We start from the raw sequence: 22,763 nt of genomic DNA, 5'->3' as shown, positions 1-22,763 counted from the left end.
ACATTCTAAAAAGAAATTCTTACCTTGGAATGACAGCTTCTAGCTCTGCCGCCTCAGAGACGTGGGACTGCCGCTGTTGAGCTAAGCAGCCCAGCCTCGGAGGGATCCAGAAGGTTCCTCCTGGCTCCAGGGCTCTGTGACTCTGCAGTTGGAGATAATGACGAGGGTTTACACATAAGGAGCCGGCTTTCCAGCCTCTAAAGCCTGCTAAACACACCGTTTACTGCCTTTGATCGTCTTGCCAACCCCAGGAGGTTGCAGATGAGCCAACCACGGCTCAGAAAGGCTTAGAGATGTGTTCAAAGTCACACAGCTGGCAAGTGATGGGCCTGGGGTCTGAACCCAGTGCCCTTCCCCCTCCCTGCCCAGACTTCCTTGATGGGACTCCCTCACCATCTCCCCCAGAAAAGGCAGTGTTGACTCACCTGCCTTCCCAGGAAAAGAGAGGCATCTCGGGACTCTGAAATGCCGCCCGGAAAGGCCAGGCATCCTCCCCTCCCCTCACCACACACACTCAAACTCACATTGACGGGGCGCCTGGGTGGCTCAGTTGTTGAGCGTCTGCCTTCGGCTCAGGTCATGATCCCAGGGTCCTGGGATCGAGTCCCACATCGGGCTCCCTGCTCGGCAGGAAACCTGCTTCTCCCTCTCCCACTCCCCCTGCTTGTGTTCCTGCTCTCGCTGTCTCTCTCTCTGTCAAATAAATAGATAAAAATCTTTAAAAAAAAAAAAAAACTCACATTGACACACACACATATACTCACCTTCAGTAGGAAAACCTACCAATTTTACCATAGATTTCAAAAATCAACTTTGAAATTAAAATGAATAAAGAAGCAGCACAAAAAGCCCAGGGAGAAAGTTCTCAGAGCCAGCTTCTGGGAGCTGGTCAGAAGGTAGAAGACACCCCCTCCTTCCAAGAAGCACTGGCCAAGTGGGGCTGGGCACCTGAGCCCCTCACAGCAGCGGAGCATGAAAAGTCCGAGGGACCAAGAGCCCCATGATCACAGGTGCGGCGTGTGACCCCCTTTGCTCCCAACACCCAGACTCCCCATCCTCCCTGCCCAGACCTGCAATGTGGCCAGCCCTAAGCGTCCTGGCCAGCCCCACGCAGGACACACGGGAACACAGTACTATGGGGTCTGATCTGGGTTTAGAACATACAGACAAGCCATTCAAGTCTGCGCTTGTGCTGGGCTGTCACTCTGTGTCACGGGTGTGCGAGTGAGAAGAGAATCTGCATTTTTAAGCAAAGATCTGCTAAGCTGAGGACCAAATGTCACTCCGTTGTTTAAGATCCTTTAAGGCCTTGCTGCCCGAATGGCAGTCCCGGGACCAGCAGCATCCTGGGCCCCACCCATCGGCACCTTAACAAGCTCCCTGGGGGCTTGTGTGCACGATATCCAGGGGGAAGCAGGGCCGGCCCCTCACTGACTACAGGCCAGCCACACTGGCCTCTTTTGGGTTCCTAAAACACACCAAATCCCTTCCTACTTGCTGTGCCCTGTCTCGGGAACGCTGTCCCCCGAGGTTCTCACAAGGCTGGTCTTCCTCGGCCTTCAGGCCTCAGACTGAATGTCCCCACTTCAGAAGAGCCTTCCCAGACCACCGGCTCTGAAGCCGATGCCCCTCGTGGCCCTTCTCAGCGTGGCCTGTAGTTCTCCATTTACAGCACGGATCGCTGTTCGAGTCACAGCCAAGCTGTGCGATCTGCCCTTGCCAGAATGCCCAGTTGGCCTGACACACGCGGGCCCAGTGCAGAGCACGGTGCAGGGCACACAGCAGGCACACAAGACTGAGTGGAGCGAGTGAGTGTAGGACCAGTACAGTCACGAAATATAGGACGACTGTCGCCATCTCACCATTATTCCGGCTCACCTTAGCTATGCCGTAAGTTAACCCTCGGACTCACTTTGCAAGTGGGAAACTGAGGTCTAGAAAGAGGTGGGGCATGCCACGGTCACCCGGCAAGTCTATGGCAGAGCAAGACCAAAGCCTTTGACCTTTCAGGACTCAGCACCTGCACCCACGCCCGGACCCCCTGCCTGTCCGTGTGTGCGGCCAGACAAAGCAGGATGTGTGCAGGGGCCGCTGACCTACATTGTGAGTAACTGCATTATGCAGAGGGACTCTCAGGCCAGTTGCTCTCCTTTGGCTGCACAGACGGGGGAGGCTTGCCGGGCAGCTTCTGCAGGGCTCCCGCTGGGCCGCGGTCCGGCCAGGAGTCAGGTGTGAGCACTGCCAGCCCGCGGCCGGCACGGACCGGCGTGGCCTCCCCTCCGGGCACTGTGCCCCGTCAGGCAGGAAGAGCCTCTTACCAGCTTGCGTTCGGCTTGCGGCCGCAAAGCACGGCCTTCGCAGAGCTCTGGGGGCTTCCGAGGAGGCCTCTATGGAACACGTCGCAATGAAGTCATTCCTCCCACAAGCAGCCCCTCCCAGTTTCTACAGCGGGGTTCTAGGGTTATACTCACTGTCCCCTTGGAATGTGATGCGGTGCTCGAGAGAGGCAGGGCAGGCTGGGACAAGCACCTGGTGAGGGAGGAAAGACCACTGGTTTGGGAGGCAGACAGACCTGGCTTTGAACCCAGCTCCAACATTACTGCCTGGAGATTTGGGGCAAGTTCTTTCTGTGCCTCCGTTTTCTCATCTGTAAAATGGATACAACACGTTGTTGGATTCTTACGAGGCTTTGACAAGACAGCGTAGGTAGAGTTAGCAGCTTCGCACCTGGCGCATTGTTGTCACCCGTGACAAGCGCCCTCGGTGTTCTTGGGGTGGCTGTTATTGGGTGAGGTCGACTCATTCGGCCTCTGAGGCTGTCTCTTGTGGAATTGTCCTGATCTTGCCAGAATGGAAAAGCCCTGAGGACGGGGCTGTGTCCATCCTGGTGATTGCTGTATTACCCCCCGCCCAGAACAGAACCTAGCAGATGGTAGTGCTTCGTGGTTACGTTGGAATGAATGAATGACTACTTAGGTAATTGCCCAGGTGGGCAACAAGTAAGGAAGAGAAATAAAGAAGAGAAAAAAAGCAGTTCGAAAGCTCTTATAGGCCAGTCATCCATGGAGATTGATTTAGATCAGGGGAAAGTCTGTAGTCCCCAATCATCTGGAGAGGCAGGGCTGACATCCTGGCTCAGACCCTGAGGGGAGACCACAGCATGGCATCTGCAGGGGTCTGTGCCCTGTGTGTGTGCTGCCGGAGCGAGCACTGGTCAGTGCCCTGGGATCACTGGCCCTGGGCTGCATGTCAGGCCCACACTGAGAGCAGGATGAGGGTGGGGTCAGTAGGCCTGGGTCCTCCAGCCCCACGTTCCCCAACATCCCCTACCCTCCCACCTCACTCCCACTGTCTGGAAGGGGTGGGGCCGGTCCTCCAAGGTGCCTGGAAATCTGGCCTCCTTTAAGACCACTGGGTGCCTTCTAAAGTAGCACAGGATGCTGCTGAGGGCTTTGCGGCCCCACTGAGCCACCAAACTAGCTCTGTGTCCTCAGCAGAGGGTGATCCGGGGCCACTGGGCCAGACCCTCCGTGCAGGTCTTGGGTGCCCTCTAGTGGCACTTTGCTGTGTGACAACGTCTCCAAGTAAGCGCTCAGGTGGCGGCGCCTTTCCCCACCCCCACTGTCCTCCCTCTCCATCCCCCCCACAACCCACCCTTTGCATCATCGAGTGCATCTCTCCCCATGTGTGTGACTGCTCAGACCACTCTGAACTCCAGTCCCAGGCATGATTAGAACAGATCAGAGAAGAAAAGCCATGGCTTTTATAGATGACTTTGAGATTCAGTACAGGGTACTGACTGACTGGTCAGACTCCTCATCCCCAGCCCCAGGAGTACCTGAACCTCATCACTCCTAAAACCACCCCAACCCCTGCCACTCTGATCCATGTACAGTGTGCCCAGACTTGGGGTTGTGTGAGGGTGATGTTAATGATCAGATTTTTGTGGCTTCTTTCTGGATCAACACCATAGTGGAAGGATAGCGTAGAGGCGGCTCCGCCCAGCCTCGGACCACTGAGTGCTCTGAACTCTGGCCCTTGATTTTTTGCTGCCCTCCCACCTCTGCTTAAGCTTAATGAGATGGGTGGGGGTGCTAAAAGACCAGATGTACGGATTAGGATTTCAGGATGGGGGTCAGAGCATACCAAGATGGGGAGCATGGGCAGGGGGCTATGAACAAGTTAAAAGATAACCTGGCTACAACGTCAGCTGCAGAAGGGGGAAGACAGAGTAGCCGCAGTTGGAGGAAAACTACCTAATGGAGTCTTAGTCAACCATAAGGAACATATAAATCACTGGTGGAAGATAGTTGTTTAGAAAGCCGAGGAGATGGGGCGCCTGGGTGGCTCAGTCGTTAAGCGTCTGCCTTCAGCTCGGGTCATGATCCCGGGGTTCTGGGATCGAGTCCCATGTCGGGCTCCTTGCAAGGAGTCTGCTTCTCCCTCTGCTGCTCCCCGCCCCCAACTCATTCTCTCACTCTCTCTCTCAAATAGATAAATAAAATCTTAAGAAAAGAGATTCTTTAAAAAAAAAAGAAAGAAAGAAAGAAAGCCGAGGAGATGTGGAACAAGGGCACAGTCAGACTCGCTCACCACCACCTGGAGTGTTGAGCTCGATTACAGGCCTATAGATCGATGGTAAACTCGAGCAGGTTGAAGGACCAGGCCGACTCGTGGCAGGAGGCGATGTGTACCTTCACTGCAGCTCTTTTCCTCCTGAGAAAGGGCGTGCAGATGCAAGGAGAGAGCTCGGGATTATTCTGAGGACCCCAGAGGAAAGGCAAGGACCAGTGGGGTGGACTCACAGAAGGTTCTGGTTCAGTAAAAGAACTGTGCAGCCACTCACCAAGAGTGGGAGGGGGTGGGCTCCCTGTCACTGGGGATGTAAGAGCCCGACAGCCACTCTCGGCTTCCCGTGAATAGACTTTTCATAACATTGAACAATGGTGTATGACAGCATCAGTCCTTTATACACAGAGAATCTAAGAGTCCATCATAAATTATTGCCTTTCATTGTAGAACAACAGCTACTATCATCATTAATGAGTTTGCTACTCATGCATGACTGTAATGGGCTTGTGCTCCTGCATTCTGATGTCTGCTGGGTTGTCAGGCATTAGGGAAGCTCTTCCTGCTTCCGTGTGGAAGCACCATCACTCCCCAGATCACAGGAGCCCAGACCATTGTCTGCCTCAAAGGCCAGGCCAAGAGAGCAGGGCCAAGAGAAATAGGGTGCCCATTCCCTCTTACCTGAGGCCTGCTTTCCACATCCCCAGATCCTACCAAAATGTCCCTTCTAACTGGTGAGTGACTCTGGGGATGCGTACCTCTTACCCTTAGGCCTGTGGCTTTACCTTGGGCCTCTGCAGGACAACTCCATCCTGGACACAGTTCTTTGATGAGATACCCTCAGTGGGTATCTGTTCTAAAGACAAATAGATTCACAAATATATCTTCAGCTTGACTTTGCAAGTTTGTTATTGGTAGTGCATGGATGTAGAAATTCTAAAACCATTTTGTGTCTATTTAATATTGAGCAAATGAGTGACTATTTTGATATTGTGGAAAACCAGAGATCTCACTATGAGAGAAGGAAGATGCAAATATGGAATGGGAAGAAGCAAGAACCCTGTGGTGTAGGATTTTATCTACATCTATAAACAGATGGTAGAGAGACAAGGATAGATACATAGAATGATGATGGATGGATGGATGGATAGATTAGATAGATAGATAGATAGATAGATAGATAGATAGATAGATAGATAGATAGATAGATAAGGAAGGAAGGGAGGAAGGAAGGGCCTAGAAGTAATGATACCGCACATCTAGAGCCCAGATCTTGGTTTCTAAATATCATTCTCCACCAAAAAGAACCAAGACTCCTCAGAGAAATGGCTGAATCTGAGGCTGGGAAAAGGAAAGCACAAAGAAGTAGAAGTACTGTTTGTGCCAAGACATAGGAAAGTGCTCCCAAAAAGTGTGAGGATGTATTGGAAAAACACATGAGACTGCACATGGGAGTTTCCGACTGACCAAATCTGGGAAAATTTGAGCATCAAAATGAATGATAGTAATGGAAATGAAAAAGGAAGCCCTAAATGCATACTGATATACATAAATAAATGGGAGGAAAAGAAAGATCTGTTTACAGTGGTGTGCCAAGTATTTAAATGAAATGATAGAGTTAAAAAAAAAAATCACCATTTTGCAGCCACCAAAGGAATGTGACTCAGGTAGAAACCATCACTGGATGCTGAAACCACTGAGTTGACATTTGTGGGGAAACGGGACACTCACACAGTCTCAAAGTATCTCCCACAGAGTATTTATTAATTACAAGGGGGAAATGGTACCTTTGAAGTGGTGAGATCTGGCAGACATCACTGAACCAAATGATCACAGTTAACATCACCAGTAATGGGACAAAGTGCCATCAAGTGCCACTGAGATGAAGCTCCAAAGAAGCAAAAACATCACTTTACATAGGATTCCCACCATGAATGCATAATCCAAATCTAATCATGAAAACACATCAGACAAACCCAAACTGAAGGACATTCTACCAAATAACTGAACCAGATTCTTCAGAAATATACATGACATAGAAGATTGAAGTAGGCTGAGGAATTGTCAAAGATTAAAGGAGACTAAAGACATGACAAGTAAATGCAGGACATTGTCCCAGATTGGACCCTGCTTTGGAAAAACCACAATTGTCTTAAAGGACATTATTGAGTCAGTTGGCAAAATTTGAAAATTGATAGCATATTAGATACTGTATCAGTTAAATGTCCTCAATTTGGTAAGTATATGTGGTTATATAAGAGAATCTCCTCATTCTTAAGAAATACTTGCTAGATATTTAGGAGTGAAAGGTCAGGATGTCTGCAACTTACTCTTAAATGGTTCGGAAAAAACATATGTAGAATATACTTTTTTTTTTTTCATTCTCTGGGTGTGTTTTTCTCCTCTTTCCACCATGTGGCTGATTCTTGCCCAGAGTTTCCCAGCTCAAATTCCTGAGAGAGACCATGTTTGGGTAGGGTCCTCTCCACCATCCCTCTTTGAGCAGAACGCCACACCAAAAAACCTCGTAAGTCTCTGACCAGACTCTGGATTGGCTACTGTGGGTCAAGTACCCACCCTCTATCCAATCAACTTTGGCCCAGGATAGGTCATGTGGAATAAAACATGGCTGCCCCCATTGTTCCCTCACTGGGGGTGATGGGCAAGAAGGTCTCCTTAGAAGAGCTCGGCAGGCCCCAAGGCTGGCTCAGCCAGCAGTTATTGGAGTTAATCCCAGAGACACCTGAAGGCCTCTTGACATAATTTGTGCCTTATTCTCACCTTCATTCTTTCAACAAACATTACAGATGCATGCTCTGGACCAGGTCTCATGCTAAGTACTAGAAGCACAGGAAGTGACCCACTCTCCACCCTCAGGAGATCTGACTCATGTTTGAAAGGCATGAAGAACACAGATAACTAGAGTGCAGGGCTGAATCATGACTGACAAAGAGAAAGCAGCCTCGTGGGAACATAGAAGAGGGGTCCAAAAGGCCTCCTGGACAAGGGACTGGCTGTAGCTCACGGGAGGGCAAGTAGCCATCAGATGGGGCCCTGGCTGCTGAAAAGGTGCCCAGTGCCATCCCTGGGTTTCTGTTTTCTCTTTGCACAGCCGGACCCAGCAGGACGAGACATCTCTATCCGCCCACTCCTGGAGCACTGTGAGAACACCCACATGACCATCTGGCTTGGCATCGTCTATGCCTACAAGGGGCTTCTCATGGTAGGTGTGGAGAAGAAGGCAGAGGTTGGGGGGCCGCTTCTCTGTCAGAGCTCTCTCTCCCAGGGGCCTCTGTGAACATAAAAATAACAGAGCCCCCAGGACGAAGCACTTACTAACTGCCAGGCCCCGTGTCTGCCACGTGTTCTCTCGATTCCCACAACAACCCTCTGAGATGGGTGCAGATAATGCCCCATTTCACTGATGAGGATGCTGAGGCTTGGTTTGCCCAAGGTCACTCAGTAGTGAGAGGCAGATTCAAGAGCTTAACCACAGAGTAACCCCAAAACCTGTGAGTGTGCCTCAGGGCAGCCACCGTAGTGCTCCCAGAACGGCAGCCTGTCAACATCCAGCGCACGTTCACATCCCACATCTTACTGCGTTCTCTCAAAATCTGTGGGAGGTGACTGGAACCATCCTCGTCTTACAGAAGTCAGGCTCAGAAAGGTTCAAGGGCACTCGTAAGCTCCAACCTCCGAACCCAGTACTCTTTCCACTCCACCCATCTGTTAGAATCAAAGATCACATACCAAGCCCGCCCCACACATCTGGAAGGACTTGAAAGGCAGCCACACCCCACCTTATCCCATGGTGACCCCTGAATCTTCTCTCCAATCCTATGCAAACCGAGCCTCCACTGAAATCCCTCCAGGGACAGGAAACCAGCCCCCATTCCCCACTCAGGTCTTTCCGCAGGCAAGCTGAGCCACCATTCGCTTCTGTGTAGCCTCCACTTAGAGGCCAAGAATGAAGCCTTCTCCAAAGGTCAGATAAAGAGGGATTTCTTGTACTGCTCAAATGCATCCTCACCTTCTGCTGCTTCGGAGAACTGTTTCTGAGGGGCCACACCAGAAGGGCATGTGTTAGGGGACCCTAGGCAGAGATTGTCCCCCACTTTATACTAGTTGAGACTAGTTTCCCTAGGGATTCTATGAGGACCAGTGGGCTGCACTCTGGGCCCCACAAGGTAATGACCCTGAAGGTGTCCACAGGAGGTACCCAGAGTGGAAATGGGACTTTGAGGACTGGCCAGTGGCCCTGGGCTTGGAGAAGGGCACTCAGGAGACATGGTCACCGGAGCTGTCAGAGACAGGTGGCATAGACCCGAAGGCAGATCCGTCATCAGAGGGCAGCTTTCAAGTCCACATTAGAGAAGGATTTTGTACAACAGAGCAGTGGCCGCCCATGTGGTGGCACCCCCTAGGAAGGAAGGCGCTCCCTTCACGGGAAGCAAGCGGTACCCATGACTTGAGGCCCCCAGCCCTTGCTGAATAAAGAGAGTGAAACCAGACTCTCCAGGACCCCTCCCGCTCCACGCTCCCTGATCTGAGACTGTGAAATTAGATTATGGGGAATCCAATTGACTATTTAAGCTGCGTTCATCTGTAATGTTTGACCATCCGTTATCTTCGGCACTTACTTGCAAAAGTGGTTGGAGATGACCACATCTCTTCCAGTGAAGCTAGAACCTCCAGCCAGATGGGGCAGTAAAAGCTGAATTTGGCAGCACAAGTGCCTTACTGTTTCCAGTGTGCACAAGGAATTGTCCTCCGCCCTTCTGGCTCTTAGGGTTTGTGGACTAAAATTCTAGCTCCTAGTGCCTGCCGCTCTGAAACCACAGAATTTCAAGGCTGGAGAGAGTATGCCCAGCCCTGTAGGCCCACTCCCCTGTCAGGGTTTCAGCACTTCCAGCCCCCGCTGGGCATCCCCGACAAGCATTCCGTCACTCACCGCTGCCATACCTCCAGAGATGGGGAGCTCACCCGCCTCAGAGTGGCTTGTGTCACCCGTGGATGGTGTATCAGTGTCCTGTGGCTGCAGGAACAAATCTCCACAAACGGGTATACACAGACGGGCTTGAAACAACACACTTATATTCTCTCGCAGTTCTGGAGGCCAGGAGTCGAAAACCAAGGCTGAGCTGTGCCCCCTGCAAAGGCTCTAGGGAGAATGCCTTCTTGCCTCTGCACGGCGGCTGATGGCTCCAGGCATTCCTTGGCTTGCGGCCACATCGCTCCAATCTCCAGCTCCGTCTTCACATGGCCATTTCTCCTCTCCACGTCTGTCCTCTGTGGGTCTCTTATAAGGACACTTGTCCTTTGAATTAGGGCCCACCTGGATAATCCAGGCTGATCTCATCTCAGGACCCTTAGTTATATCTGCAAAGACCCTTTCTCCAAATATGCAGTCCCCGTGGATTCGGATATGGACATATCTTTTAGGGCCACCGTTCAACCCACTATAGTTGGGTTGCTTTTCTAGAAGGTTCTTCCTTATCCTCAACTAAAATCTGCCTTGATGTACCTTGTGCCCATGAACCCTCATTCTACTCCTTGAAGGCCTAAGAACAAGTTGCTGTCCGTTTCCTCCTGACACGCTTCAGAGATTGGCAGCCAACCACCAGGTCCCCAGACTTGCCCACATTTTACGATGGGTAGAGACTCTCGTGATGGTTTGGTGTGGGCCCCTGGGCAGGGCCAGCCTCTGCCGCTTCCCCTGGAAGACATGGACGGCCAGGCCCGGCTGGCACAGCCCCCACTGTGGGACCGAAGGGAACACACATGAAGAAACCAGCACAAAGCAGGCTTTCAACACCCGCTGGACTCTTTCTCTCCTAGGTATCTGCTTCCTGGGCTTCTGGCTCCCCATTTTAAAAGACATCTTTAAAAAATACACCAGTCTAGGGCGCCTGGCTGGCTCTGTCAGTGGAGCGTGTGACTCTTGATCTTGGGGTTGTAGGTTTGGACCCCACATTGGGTGTAGAGATCACTTAAAAACTTTAAAAAAAATTTTAAATAATAATAATAATAAATCTGTCTGTGAGATAATACGCTTAGAGAAAAGGAGAGGAAAGCAACCATGGTTGTATATATAATACCATTTAACAAAATAACTTTTAGCCAACTCTTATACCGGGCACTTCGGTTTACAAAATGCTTTCAGAGCCATCCTCCCATTTCATCTGGATACAAACCCTGTGAGATGGTGTTACTATTATCCCTATTCCACAGACAATGAAACTGAGGCCCTGAGAGGCGAAGTGACTTGCCCAAGGATTCCAGATCCTCCAGCCTTGTGCCAGCCACCCTTCTAGCACAGGGCATCGTGCTACCCTACTAAGTCAAACCTGAAAACAGAAGCCCTCAGTGTGCTATTAAATGGATCATGCAGCTTTGGATGCCCTGAGCTGCAGTGGTGAGGTCGGAAGGAAGAGGGGCCTTTGAGGAAAGACGTCCTAGAAGGGCTGGACTGCAGCCGATGGCCCTGCACGGTCAGTGGTCCTGGTCAGCTCCTCCCCCACCCACCCACACCACCATTCTGCCTGGCATTCCATCTGTACTTCCTCCGCAACCTGCCCTCCCCTTAGACCACCCATGAAGGCTAAACCCTCCACACCCTGCTTCAGATCACATTGGACCTCTCCCTTGTCCATTTCTGTGGGGAGATGTATCAGTTAGGAATAGAGCTACAAGTGACAGAAAACCCAAAATAGTAATGGTTAAAGAGATAGTTAACTTCCTTCTCAGATGAGCAATCTAGGGCTGGTGGGGGCTCCCAGAATCTCAGCTCCTTGGATCTTGCGGCTCCCCCCGTCTTCACCGTACAGCTCCCACATTGTAGACTCAGATGACTTTTTGGTTTAAGATGGCTGCTCAAGCTCCACACTCCACTCCTTCTACTAGAAAGGAGGGAAAGGAACACCGTTTCCCTTTATAGATACTTTCCAGAACTTGTACACACCACTTCCACCTACCTGGCACTGTCCTGAACCTACTCATATACCACACCTAGATTCAAGGACAGTTAGGATATGTAGTCTCTATTCTGAGTGACTTTGTGCATTGAGAGGAAATAGAAGTCCCAGACACAGGGGCTCTGCCTTATTTAGTAGTAAAAAACACTGGACTGAAGTTCTGGAAACACAATCCACTTTTGCCACTGTATGACGGTGTGGCCTTGGACAAGCCCCTTCCTCCTCTCTGGGCCTCCATGCTCTCTCTAGAGTGAGGGGAGGTGGTCGAGATCATGTCTGCCCTTCCCACCATGGCCTGCTGTATGTGAACCGGTTGTGGGGCAGAGGAGAACAGACGCCGTAACACCCCCAGTGTGCATTTCCTCAGCAGGACTCCCCCCAGGGCCACCAGTGGAGACCGAGGGTGACATCCAGAAGACCTGGCCCACAGCAAAGCCCCCAGCCCCCCTTCTCAGAGCAGCAGGTGTGTGCCACCCCGTGATAATGACCACCTCCCCTTTCCGCTCATCATTTCAGTTGTTCGGTTGTTTCCTGGCTTGGGAGACGCGCAACGTCAGCATCCCTGCCCTCAATGACAGCAAGTACATTGGGATGAGTGTCTACAATGTGGGGATCATGTGCATCATCGGGGCCGCCGTCTCCTTCCTGACCCGGGACCAGCCCAACGTGCAGTTCTGCATCGTTGCCCTGGTCATCATCTTCTGCAGCACCATCACCCTCTGCCTGGTGTTCGTGCCCAAGGTACGGCCCACCCCCTGCATCCTGCCCTCTGGCCTCCGGCCCTGCACAGGGGACTGCTGGTTTCCTCCGCTTTCTAGCCATTTTATGCTTTCTCTACTTGGGATGATTACAGTTCACATCATGGAAAGTTTAGAAAATGCAAACAAGTAAAAATCAAATTTTCCAGAAATCTCAGGGTCTCACCACCCAAAAACAATCACTGGTAACGTTTTGTTTTAGCTTTTTACGAAACTACATATTTTTGATGTGTTTACTTCCAGTCTTTTTTTTTTTTAAGATTTTATTTATTTATTTGAGAGAGAGAGAGTAGGGGAAGGAGCAGAGGGAGAGGGACAAGCAGACTCTCCACTGAGCGCAGAGCCCCAGTGCAGGGCTCGATCCCAGGACCCTGAGATCATGACCTGAGCCAAAATCAGGACTGAGCCACCCAGGCACCCCCCACCCCGCGGTCTTTTTTAAATGGTTAGGCAGTGGTGCCTTCTCAGTTACAGCTGTGATTAAACCCACATATCGTTTTGTAGTTTGCCTCTTTCACTGTGAATTTCTCCTTTGTGTTTCTCAGTCATAACCACCACTGACGGGGGATGTTCCATGTTTTCTTGTCCACTCAGTTCCCTTACTGATGAGCATTACAGTTGTTTCCAGATTTTTTATATTATAAATGAACTTATTTTCTCTGCATAACACATGATCCCCATTTCTGGCTACACCCTTCAGATGGAGCCTCAGAAGTAGCATTAGTGGGTAAAAAGGAATAAATAGCCACTTTTAACAGCCACTTACACATTCCATTCATCTGAAGCCCTGCCCTTCAAGACCAGCCCGAGAGGGTGTTTTTCAAACCTTATCCTTCCCAGCAGCGGGCAGGTGAACCAGAGGCCTGGGTATCTTGGGAGCCCCTGCAGTAGGCTGGTCTCAGCATCAGAGAAGAACGGGAAATAGAGAGGGTGGAAGGAATTATTGGCCCAAGTGGGGTAGGGTGTGCCTTGGAGTACGGGGGGATGAGAGATCAGTCGGGGTCCACTGTGCCCTAAACAGACGGCCCATGGCACCTCCATGCAGTGAGTCGCCAAGCGGTGACTTCCCTGGAGCACTGCTACCCTATATGCCTGCCTTCTCTGCTTGTCAGTGCGTGCCCAGGCTCCAGGCCAATGCCAAGGCCTCTCTGCCTGCACTCTGACATTCTCTCACTCTGGTCAAAGATGCCGGATGCCTCCAAGCCCAGCCCTGACCCTGTCCCTCTTCTCTGTCACCCTCAAGAGCTCCTCATTGCCCTCCTGGCTCCAGAATCAAGTCCCCGATACCAGGCTGCCTTTTAGGACCCTTGAGTCTCCTCCAGTCTCCCCAAAGAACCCTGCCCACCATCCAGACTGCCCTTCTCCCTAAGTGCCCTGAGCTCCAGGCCCCCTTGCTTTCCACATGCCCCTTCTTCCCCCCTAGAGTTCCCTTCCCTCACCATCCTTCAGGCCCTCCACAGAGCCCAGCCCAGGCCCACAGCACCCACAGCCCAGCCTGCCCTCAGTACTTCTGGGCTCTGGACCGTGGGGTCCTGGAGGACGGGGGCCCTGCCTCACCCAGTCCCTGCTCTCCAGTCCAGGCCCAGAGCCTGCCTCAGACCAGAAGTGTTTCTTGAATAAATGAGTGAGATGAGGATCAAGTAGCAGCCTTTTCTCTTCTACAACAATGCTTTTGTCCATGACCGAGCTAGTCACAAGTCTCCTCAACACTCACCAATGGTTCTAAGAAGCAGAAGCCTTCCCTTGCCTCCATCCATTGTCTTCCAGTGTCACCTCGGGGTTATTTTCCATGTGGAATGAGGCCCAAGGCAGAGTGAGGCTCAGCTGGAATCAGGCCCGAGAGGCGCTGGTGGGCTCCGAGGGGTGGTTGGGATACAGGTGGAGTCAGGATCAGGAGACCAGACTTCTGCTGACAAAGAAGGAAACTGAGACTCAGCATGGTGGGGGAGGGGCCTGCCCAAGGTCAGTGGCAGAGACAAGCCTGAGCCCAGGGCTCCGGGCTCCCAGCCTGGGTTCGTGTTGCCTCCAGCACAGGACCTGCTGTGGCGGAGTAGATGGGAGATTGTAGGGGGAGGACCCCGCGCTTCTCTTTTCAGCCATACCTTGTCCTTTCAGCTCATCACTCTGAGAACAAACCCAGATGCAGCAACCCAGAACAGGCGATTCCAGTTCACTCAGAATCAGAAGAAGGAAGATTCTAAAACGTCCACCTCAGTCACCAGCGTGAACCAAGCAAGCACGTCCCGCCTGGAGGGCCTGCAGTCTGAAAACCATCGCCTTCGAATGAAGATCACCGAGGTAGCTCCCCCAGTACCAGCAGCCAGGGCCCCAGCCTCCCAGTTGCATCCGTCTGCCTCAGGGCAAGACTTCTCAGGGCTGCCACTCCCGACCTGGACCCCCCACCCCGGGACACCCCCTGCATCAGGCTGTGCAGTCCCATGTGCTGGGGTCACAGCCGAGAGAACAAGCGGGGCCATAAATTAGACAGAGGCAGTTCATCGGAATCCGCTCACCTGGCCCAGGCTCGTGGAGGCCAGACATGCCCCGATTCCAGACATCCTCAGAAAGAAAGTTCCTGAAGATTTGTGAGCTCCCAGATTATAGGAGCTTCCTAAGTGTGCGGGGACCCCCCGCCCTTGATTTTTCACTCTCCCAACCCAATAACCACCCTCATCCATATGATGTACAGCAAGACAGGAGGGAGTAAAGAGAAACTTTCAGGGAAGAAAGTTTGCTGAGACCTCACTGTTGTCTTGAGGATCCTTAACTGGTTCTTCAGCATTCCAGAGAGGCCATAACTAGATTTCTCTAAGCCAGACCTCCAATTCTGGACTTTCTATACCTGGAATGGGGGACCAAATTACCTTCCCCTTCTTCCCCTCTGTCTTTGGGTCCAGAGGTGTGACTGGCCCATGATCTGCAGGCTGCATGTTTCCCAGAGAAACCCTCATTCGACGAGTGGAATGGGGAAGACACAACGAAGAGCATGTTAGGATAACTTGCTAAGTTGCTGTAAAAAAGAGACCCCAAAATGAAGTGGCCCAGAGAAAATATTTCTCTCTCACCTAATGGTCCTGAGGAGATGGGTCCTGGCTGGCCAGCAGCTTTGCCTCCATGGCCATGACTGGATGAGGCTCATTCACTCCTGCTCTCTGCCACTCCCCAAGCTGCACTCCTCACCAGGACGGTTAAAGCTGGGAGGGGGAAGGCATGTCCTGTTCTCAGTCACAGGAGGGGAAGAAGAAGTCCACACAAGGGATGAGCAAGTGGTACAAAAATTGTGCGCCTTTTGGGTCTGCTGCAGTCACCTTGGCAAGAACTTGCATGATCACACTTAGACACAAGGTAGGCTAGGAAATGTGCTCTCTACTGTTGAACCGGGAGGAAGAAGTGAGATACAGGGTGCCCCAGGGAAATTTGAATTTCAGGCAATCAAGCATACTTTTAGTATGAGGATGGCCCATACAGTACTTGGGATCTACTTGCACTAAAAAAAAAAAAGATTCATCGTTATCTGAAATTCAGGTGGGACTGGGCATTCCATATTTGTATTTGCTAGATTCCAGTAGCCTTTTGGGGAACTCACATTAGTCTGTCACAAAGATCCACTACACAATTGTCTGTGCACCTAAACCTGATTGCTTTAGGATGGGATAGCCCCCCACTGGTCACCAGAGCAAAGTAGAAAAGGTTTCTGTCCCTCAAAGCCCATTGCTGATTTCCGTTTTAATCTCAGACCTCTCTCTGACTAGAATGACCATGACTTGACATTTGACTTCTACTTGCACACTCCAGCAATAAAGGGTTCACTCACTTCAGGAAACCTGAAACCAAAGCCATTGTCAAAATCCATAAAATGCTGGGTGGTTTTTCCTGGACTCGAATCACAATCTGGCCTCCTTTGCTCCTAGTCCTGCTGTTTGAGTCACACAGAAAAAGGTCTCTCTCTCCTCCTCCACGTGAAAATGCATTTAAAAGTTAATGGCTGTGCTCTTGACATCAGAACAACACTTTATAGTTTATAACTTCCTCTCCCTTATGCTATAGTAGAATGTCCACTGCCTTTCCCAGTTACCACCCCTCCCCAACACACACATGCATGCACACACACGTGCACACACACACACGCACCAGGCTTCTCAAGGGCTAAACTGCCCCAGGGCCTGCACCTGACTTTTCTATAACTGAAGGCAGCTGCAGTCCATCCTCTAGAGGAGCCCCTCCTGTGCTAACCTTCGGTGTCCATGTGAGGCTCACAGCTGACTGGCCCACAGATCTGTCCTCCCCTGCAAGAGTGCTGCTAGGTATCAGTAACAATAATTATAGTACTTTTACTATAGTGGCGGGTTACTCTTACGATGTGTCAAGGATTGGGCTAAACTTTCAGTGCATTGCCTCGTTTAATCTCCACAGTAACCACAAAGGTAGTTACTGTTGTTACCACATTCTACAGATGAAGGCGTTGAGACTCAGTCTCACAAGCCAGTGCACAGACAGTAAGGGGCAGCCTGGGTTTGCCCCAAGGCCTGTCCAACTTCAGAGCCTGCGCCCTGGCACTCTCCCACCCTGCCTGCCCAGGCTCACCCAGCTGCTCCGCCAAGGCGCCAGCCTGCCCTGAACACATCACTAGAGCGCCCAGGTCCCTCCCGTCCCGGCCCCTCCTGCACAACAGCCAGCAGGGGCCCTCCGCAGCTCTTCCCCAACAGGCAGCAGCCTCTCTGGCTCTGGGCGCCCTCCCGAAGCCCGCCCGAGGCCCAGTCCCGTGACCCTGTGAGCTGGGCTGAAGGGGCTGGGCCCCGGGGCTCTAACTCAGCTGGAGCCTTTGCCTTCTAGCTGGATAAAGACTTGGAAGAGGTCACTATGCAGCTGCAGGATACACCAGAAAAGACCACCTACATTAAACAGAACCACTACCAAGAACTCAACGACATCCTCAACCTTGGGAACTTCACTGAGAGCACAGGTAGGAGGAGGCGGGGTCCCTGGAACGTGGGGACCTGGGTATCAGACAGCAGCTGGCCATCTTCCACTTTACCGAGGAAGGAACTGAGGCTCAGAGAGGGGGTGGGGCTGACCTGAAGCCACACAGGCAGAGCTGGAGCACCTGGCATCCACGGTTCGGGCTCCGTTTGGGGTCCTACCCTGCCTAGAGCCGGGGCTTCTGTCCCTCGGTCTCTTGGGTTCCAGTGGCGCACGTACATGACATGGCCAGCATTCCCGGGGTTCTGATTGGGGGTACAGTGTTCTTAGTGAAGAGTTTACCTTACTTCTCCCAGTGACATTTCACGGTTTCAAATGTGCCTTCTCGATGTATGGGAACGGAATGGTCAGTAAGCTATGACATGACACTCTATCTCACCAACCACTTGGGAAATGCAAGCCAAAATAACACAATCTGGTTTTTGCCTACATTTCAGCAAAATTTTCAAAGATCACCGGTGTTGTTAAGAGTGTGTAGAAATAGGCATTCTCCTGCAATGTTCTGGAAGTCAGTCGGGCACATCCATATGTTAGATGTTAAACCTCTTTTTTTTTTTTAAAGATTTTATTTATTCATTTTGAGAGAGACAGAGAGAGCACAAGCCGAGGGAGAGGGAGAAGCAGACTCTCCGCTGAGCAGGGAGCCCGATGCGGGGCTCAACCCCAGGACCCCAAGATCACGACCCAAGCCAAAGGCCTAACCATCTGAGCCACCCAGGTGCCCCTAGATGTTAAACCTCTTAATTAACAACTCCATTAGCAAGATCTTGCCTCTGGGAAATACTCCCACGTGGGCGAAGATGTATACACGTGGTGCTCATCACCATGTTATTGTAGGGGAGAAAAACTGGAATTAATGTTCATTGTGTAGGGCAGTTTCATTCATTATGACACAATCAAATAAGGCACATAATACAGCTATTAGAAAATGGGATGGATCTGGGGCGCCTGGGTGGCTCAGTCGGTTAAGCGGCTGCCTTCAGCTCAGGTCATGATCCCAGGGTCCTGGGATCAAGCCCCACGTCAGGCTCCCTGCTCAGTGGTGAGTCTGCTTCTCCCTCTCCCTCTGCCTGCCTCTCTGCCTACTTGTGCTCTCTATCTCTCTGTCAAATAAATACATAAAATCTTTAAAAAAAAAAAATGGGATGGATCTATCTGTGCAAATATGGAGAGCTCTCCAAGTGAAAATAACAAGATGAAGGCTAGCATTATGATATACATAAATGCACACACACATGCACACGTCTGTGTGTGCATGTATTAAGTGCATTTTTTTTAAAGGTTTGGAAAAACAAACACCAAATTGTTAACAGTATCCACCTGTGTGAAAAGGAACACTGCAAAGTGAGAAAGGATTCCTTTGACATTTAATATACTTCTCTGTTTGCATTTTGTCAGCATTTGTTCATTAATTTGCTATAAAATTATTTTTTAAATCAATGAAAAATCTAGGTTTTTTTATAGTTTCTTATAGAAGTCATAAGTATTCTTATTATAAAAGCAAATTATAAAATTCTTACTATATAAGTTGATTGCAAAAAGTTTGAATTGAGATAAGTAACAAGTAAACTGAAAGAATAAAAATTATTCACAGTAATATAAGTATCTGGTAAAGATGGACATTTCAAATTAGTGGAGGGAAATGAATTATTCAATACATTTAATGGGATAAGTGCATAGCCATCTGGAAAAGAATAAAGTTAAATCCCTATGTCACACCTTACACAAAAATAAAGTCCAGATGGATAAAAGATTTAAATGTAGAAAGTGAAACCATGAAAGAACTAAAAGAAAGCACAGAAAGCACAGGAGAATTTTTTTTATATATATATAATCCAGAGAGAGGAAAGCCTCTCTCAGCTTGATGCAAAACACAGAAACCACAAAAGAAAAGGTTGATAAATTTAACTATAAAAAATTTTTTTAACAATACAAACCCATCATAAGTAGTCAAAAAATCCAACAAACCAAGCCAAAAAATATTGTAACTCAGGTAATGAGCTTATTTTCTTAGGTATAAGGAGAAATTTTATATAATTTCTATGACATATATAATTATATGCAAATTAATTTTAAAAAAACCAACAACACAGAAGAAAAATGGGCAAAGGAGAGTTCTCACAGAAGGAAGTGCAAGAGGTTCCTATGTTTATGAAAAGATGCTCAAGCTCACTCTTTATTAAAAGAATGTAGATGAAGGGCACCTGGATGGCTCAGTTGGTTAAGCTAAGCCTCTGCCCTCAGCTCAGGTCATGACCTCAGGGTCCCTGGAATTGAGCCTCAGGTGGGCTCCCTGCTAAGTGGGGAGCCTGCTTCTCCCTCTGACCTTCCCTCTCCCGCTGAGGGAGCACTAGTGGGTAAAAAGGAATAAATAGCCACTTTTAACAGCCACTTACACATTCCATTCATCTGCAGCCCTGACCTTCAAGACCAGCCCGAGAGGGTGTTTTTGACACCCTCATTCTTTCTCTCCCACCACTCATTCTTTCTCTCTCTCTCTCAAATAAATAAATAAAAACTTTTTTAAAAATGCAGATGAAATCTTTAGTGAGATACCATTTTCACCAATGAGACTGGCAAAGACAGATCAAAAAGTTACAGAGAATTTGAGGACACAGTTGGGGGAATAGGCATTCTCAAACTTTGCTGGTTGAAATAGAAATTGTTCTGACCCAGCAGTTCCACTTTTGGAATTTATCCTAAGAATATGCAGTCAGCTCTCATTATTCATGGTGATTGTGTTTGATAAAGTTGCTGTGAATCATGAATTAATTAGTGACTACCGAACCACTGCTTCTGGGGGGAGTCCAGGGTTTGGTTCCTGCGAGGCTCTCTCGGGTTGACATTTTGGTCAGTCAGTACATAACTTTGTTGTATGTGTGTTTCTGCTTGCAGACGTCTTATTTAATATATAGTGTTGATTCATTAACATTGACCTCATGGTCAACAGCACTATAACGCATGCCTAAGTGCAAGAAGGCTGTGATGTACATGCCCGATAGAGAAAATACACGGGTTAGGGGCGCCTGGGCGGCTCAGTCGTTAAGCATCTGCCTTCGGCTCGGGTCATGATCCCGGGGTCCTGGGGTCGAGCCCCGCATCGGGCTCCCTGCTCGGCGGGAAGCCTGCTTCTCCCTCTCCCGCTCCCCCTGCTTGTGTTCCCTCTCTCGCTGTGTCTCTCTCGTCAAATGAATAAAGAAAATCTTTAAAAAAAAAAAAATACACGGGTTAGATGGGCTTCATTCAGGCATGTGTTATAGTGCTGTTGTTGACCATGAGGTCAATGTTAATTTTTCAACAGTGTGTGTGTCAGCAAATGACCTTGAAAGCATTAGCAGTATTGATTTGGGGTTACAAATAAATTTTAGTGAGTAGGCAAGTTCACAAATACAGAACCCATGAATAAAGAGGATCCACTGTACTCACATGGGGGCAAAATGACATTCACAAAGTTACCCACTGCAGAAAAACAACTAAACAGCAATGCTCCTGCTGATCCCTCAGGTGGGGGCCAGGTTTTTATATTTAATATTTCTTTAAATCTCCTTAGATGGTTCTGAAACTTAGAGGGTTGAAAAAGCATCCACATCATCACATTTTGTGGCTACACAGTATTTCTTTGAATGGAGCCCCCATACATACATGAGTATGTAACTAATCTATTATTACTGGAAAAATTCAGACTAGTCCCAACTTTTTTATATTACAAACAATGCTGATTTGAACATCTTGTGTATAATTTCACACACACCCATTATTTCCTTAGGATAACTCCCAGAAGTAAAAATTCTGGGTAGAAGATAAGCACTCTTTTTTAGGGTTTGATGCCTATTGACAGTGACCCCCCAGAAAGATTATGCCAATTTATACTCCCACCAGCAGTTTACTGACTATTATTACTCTTTTCTGTCTTTGGCAGTCTTATTTTTTTACCTTGGAGGGTTATTTCCTTTGTCATTACATTCCTGCGCACCCGTGAAACAGGCCTTTATGTTAGAACTTTTCATTTCCAAGTTATGTTACTTACATTGGTTGACTTGATTTCCGCCCCCCCCCCCTTTTTTTCTTGGAGAAAGGGAATCCCCAGGATGCCATTTCCATCCTTGGGTGGAAGCTTTTGGGTTCACTGCCTTCGGCCCGAGAGAGGTACTGCAAAAACCACAGCTCTGGAGGGATAATAGGCTCTTTTTTTTTTCCCCTAAATTTTTTTTTTTTAATTTTATTATGTTACTCACCATACAGTACATCATTAGTTTTTGATGTGGTGATCCACGATCCATTGTTTTCGTATGACACCCAGTGCTCCATGCAGTACGTGCCCTCCTTAAGGGTATTGAGAAGGACACGTGATGGGATAATAGGCTCTTTTGCATTCTCTCTCCTTGGGCAGCATCCTAGAAAGACTGCATTTTTTTTTTTTTTAAATGAAGTTAACAGAATGTGTTGTGATCTTGTTATTTTGCATTCAGATGGGGGAAAGGCCATTTTAAAAAACCACCTCGATCAAAATCCCCAGCTACAGTGGAACACAACAGAGCCCTCTCGAACATGCAAAGATCCTATAGAAGATATAAACTCCCCAGAACAGTAAGTACTTTCTCCTTGAGAATTATTGCGGAAGAGCGTGTTACTCCTGCACAGCAATCTCGATCTGCACCGCGTTTTTGCGTGCGTTATTTTATTTGAACCCCACTGCAACCCCATGATACAGGTCAAATTACAAGGCTCATTTTACAGATGAGAAAACAAATATTCAGAAAGGGCAGGTGACTTGTCAGTGCTCCCCCAGTTTCTAAGTGCAGGAGATAGGATTTGAACCCAGGTCTGTCCACCATCAAGCCCACTGAGGCACAGTGCCTTCATTATATATAAAATTTAACCACTCCACAACTATTCACTGACACCTACTGTGTGTCAGACAAGGAAGTGAAAAAAACAGACAAAAATCCCTTCACAGAGCTTATATTCTATCCGGTGACACAAGAACTTCATTTAAAAAAGCAAAATCTAGTGTATTACATCATAGGTGCTTCGGAGAAAAATAAAGCAGGGCAAGGGGTGAGGGATTGTAACCTTAAATAGAGCGATCAGCGGCGATTCAGTGAGAAGGTGACATCTAAGCTCTGTTAGCTGTGTTCCCACTGGCAATTGTTAGATCTTCCTTGCTTATGGCAGCTTGGAAGCAGAGGTCAGAAATGTCAACACTGGTGGTTCCGTCGGTTAAGCGTCCCAACTCTTGATTTCGGCTCAGGTCATGATCTCAGGGTCGTGGGATCAAGCCCTGCCTTGGGATTCTCTCTCTCCCTTTGCCTCTGCCCCTCTCGCTCTCTGAAATCTTAAAAAAAAAGAAAAGAAAAGAAATGTCAACACTGAAACTTGCTCCCTGGAAAGGGACAAGCAGCAAAGACAGCCAAATCACCAACTATAGTGTAATTTGGGGCCATTTAGTGTTAGAGCCAATAGCTTCTCACCCCATTTAGCT

The 22,763-nt window shown here is 49.2% G+C and overlaps 1 protein-coding gene across 1 annotated transcript in view; it reads left to right on the top strand.

The window, feature by feature from the left end:
• GABBR2 (gamma-aminobutyric acid type B receptor subunit 2) overlaps positions 1-22,763 on the top strand; it is a 230,607-nt gene that overhangs the window by 205,895 nt on the left and 1,949 nt on the right. Inside the window, exons 14-18 of the mRNA XM_044920417.1 lie at positions 7,682-7,792; positions 12,060-12,284; positions 14,417-14,599; positions 17,135-17,264; positions 21,751-21,868. Coding sequence (XP_044776352.1) covers positions 7,682-7,792; positions 12,060-12,284; positions 14,417-14,599; positions 17,135-17,264; positions 21,751-21,868 — 767 coding nt within the window. The remainder of the gene's footprint in view (positions 1-7,681; positions 7,793-12,059; positions 12,285-14,416; positions 14,600-17,134; positions 17,265-21,750; positions 21,869-22,763) is intronic.

This window comes from Neomonachus schauinslandi, chromosome 13 (genome assembly GCF_002201575.2).
Source record: "Neomonachus schauinslandi chromosome 13, ASM220157v2, whole genome shotgun sequence".
Classification (NCBI taxonomy): domain Eukaryota; kingdom Metazoa; phylum Chordata; class Mammalia; order Carnivora; family Phocidae; genus Neomonachus; species Neomonachus schauinslandi.
The sequence above is the reverse complement of the archived record's forward strand: the minus strand, read 5'-3'. Positions and strand labels throughout refer to the sequence as shown.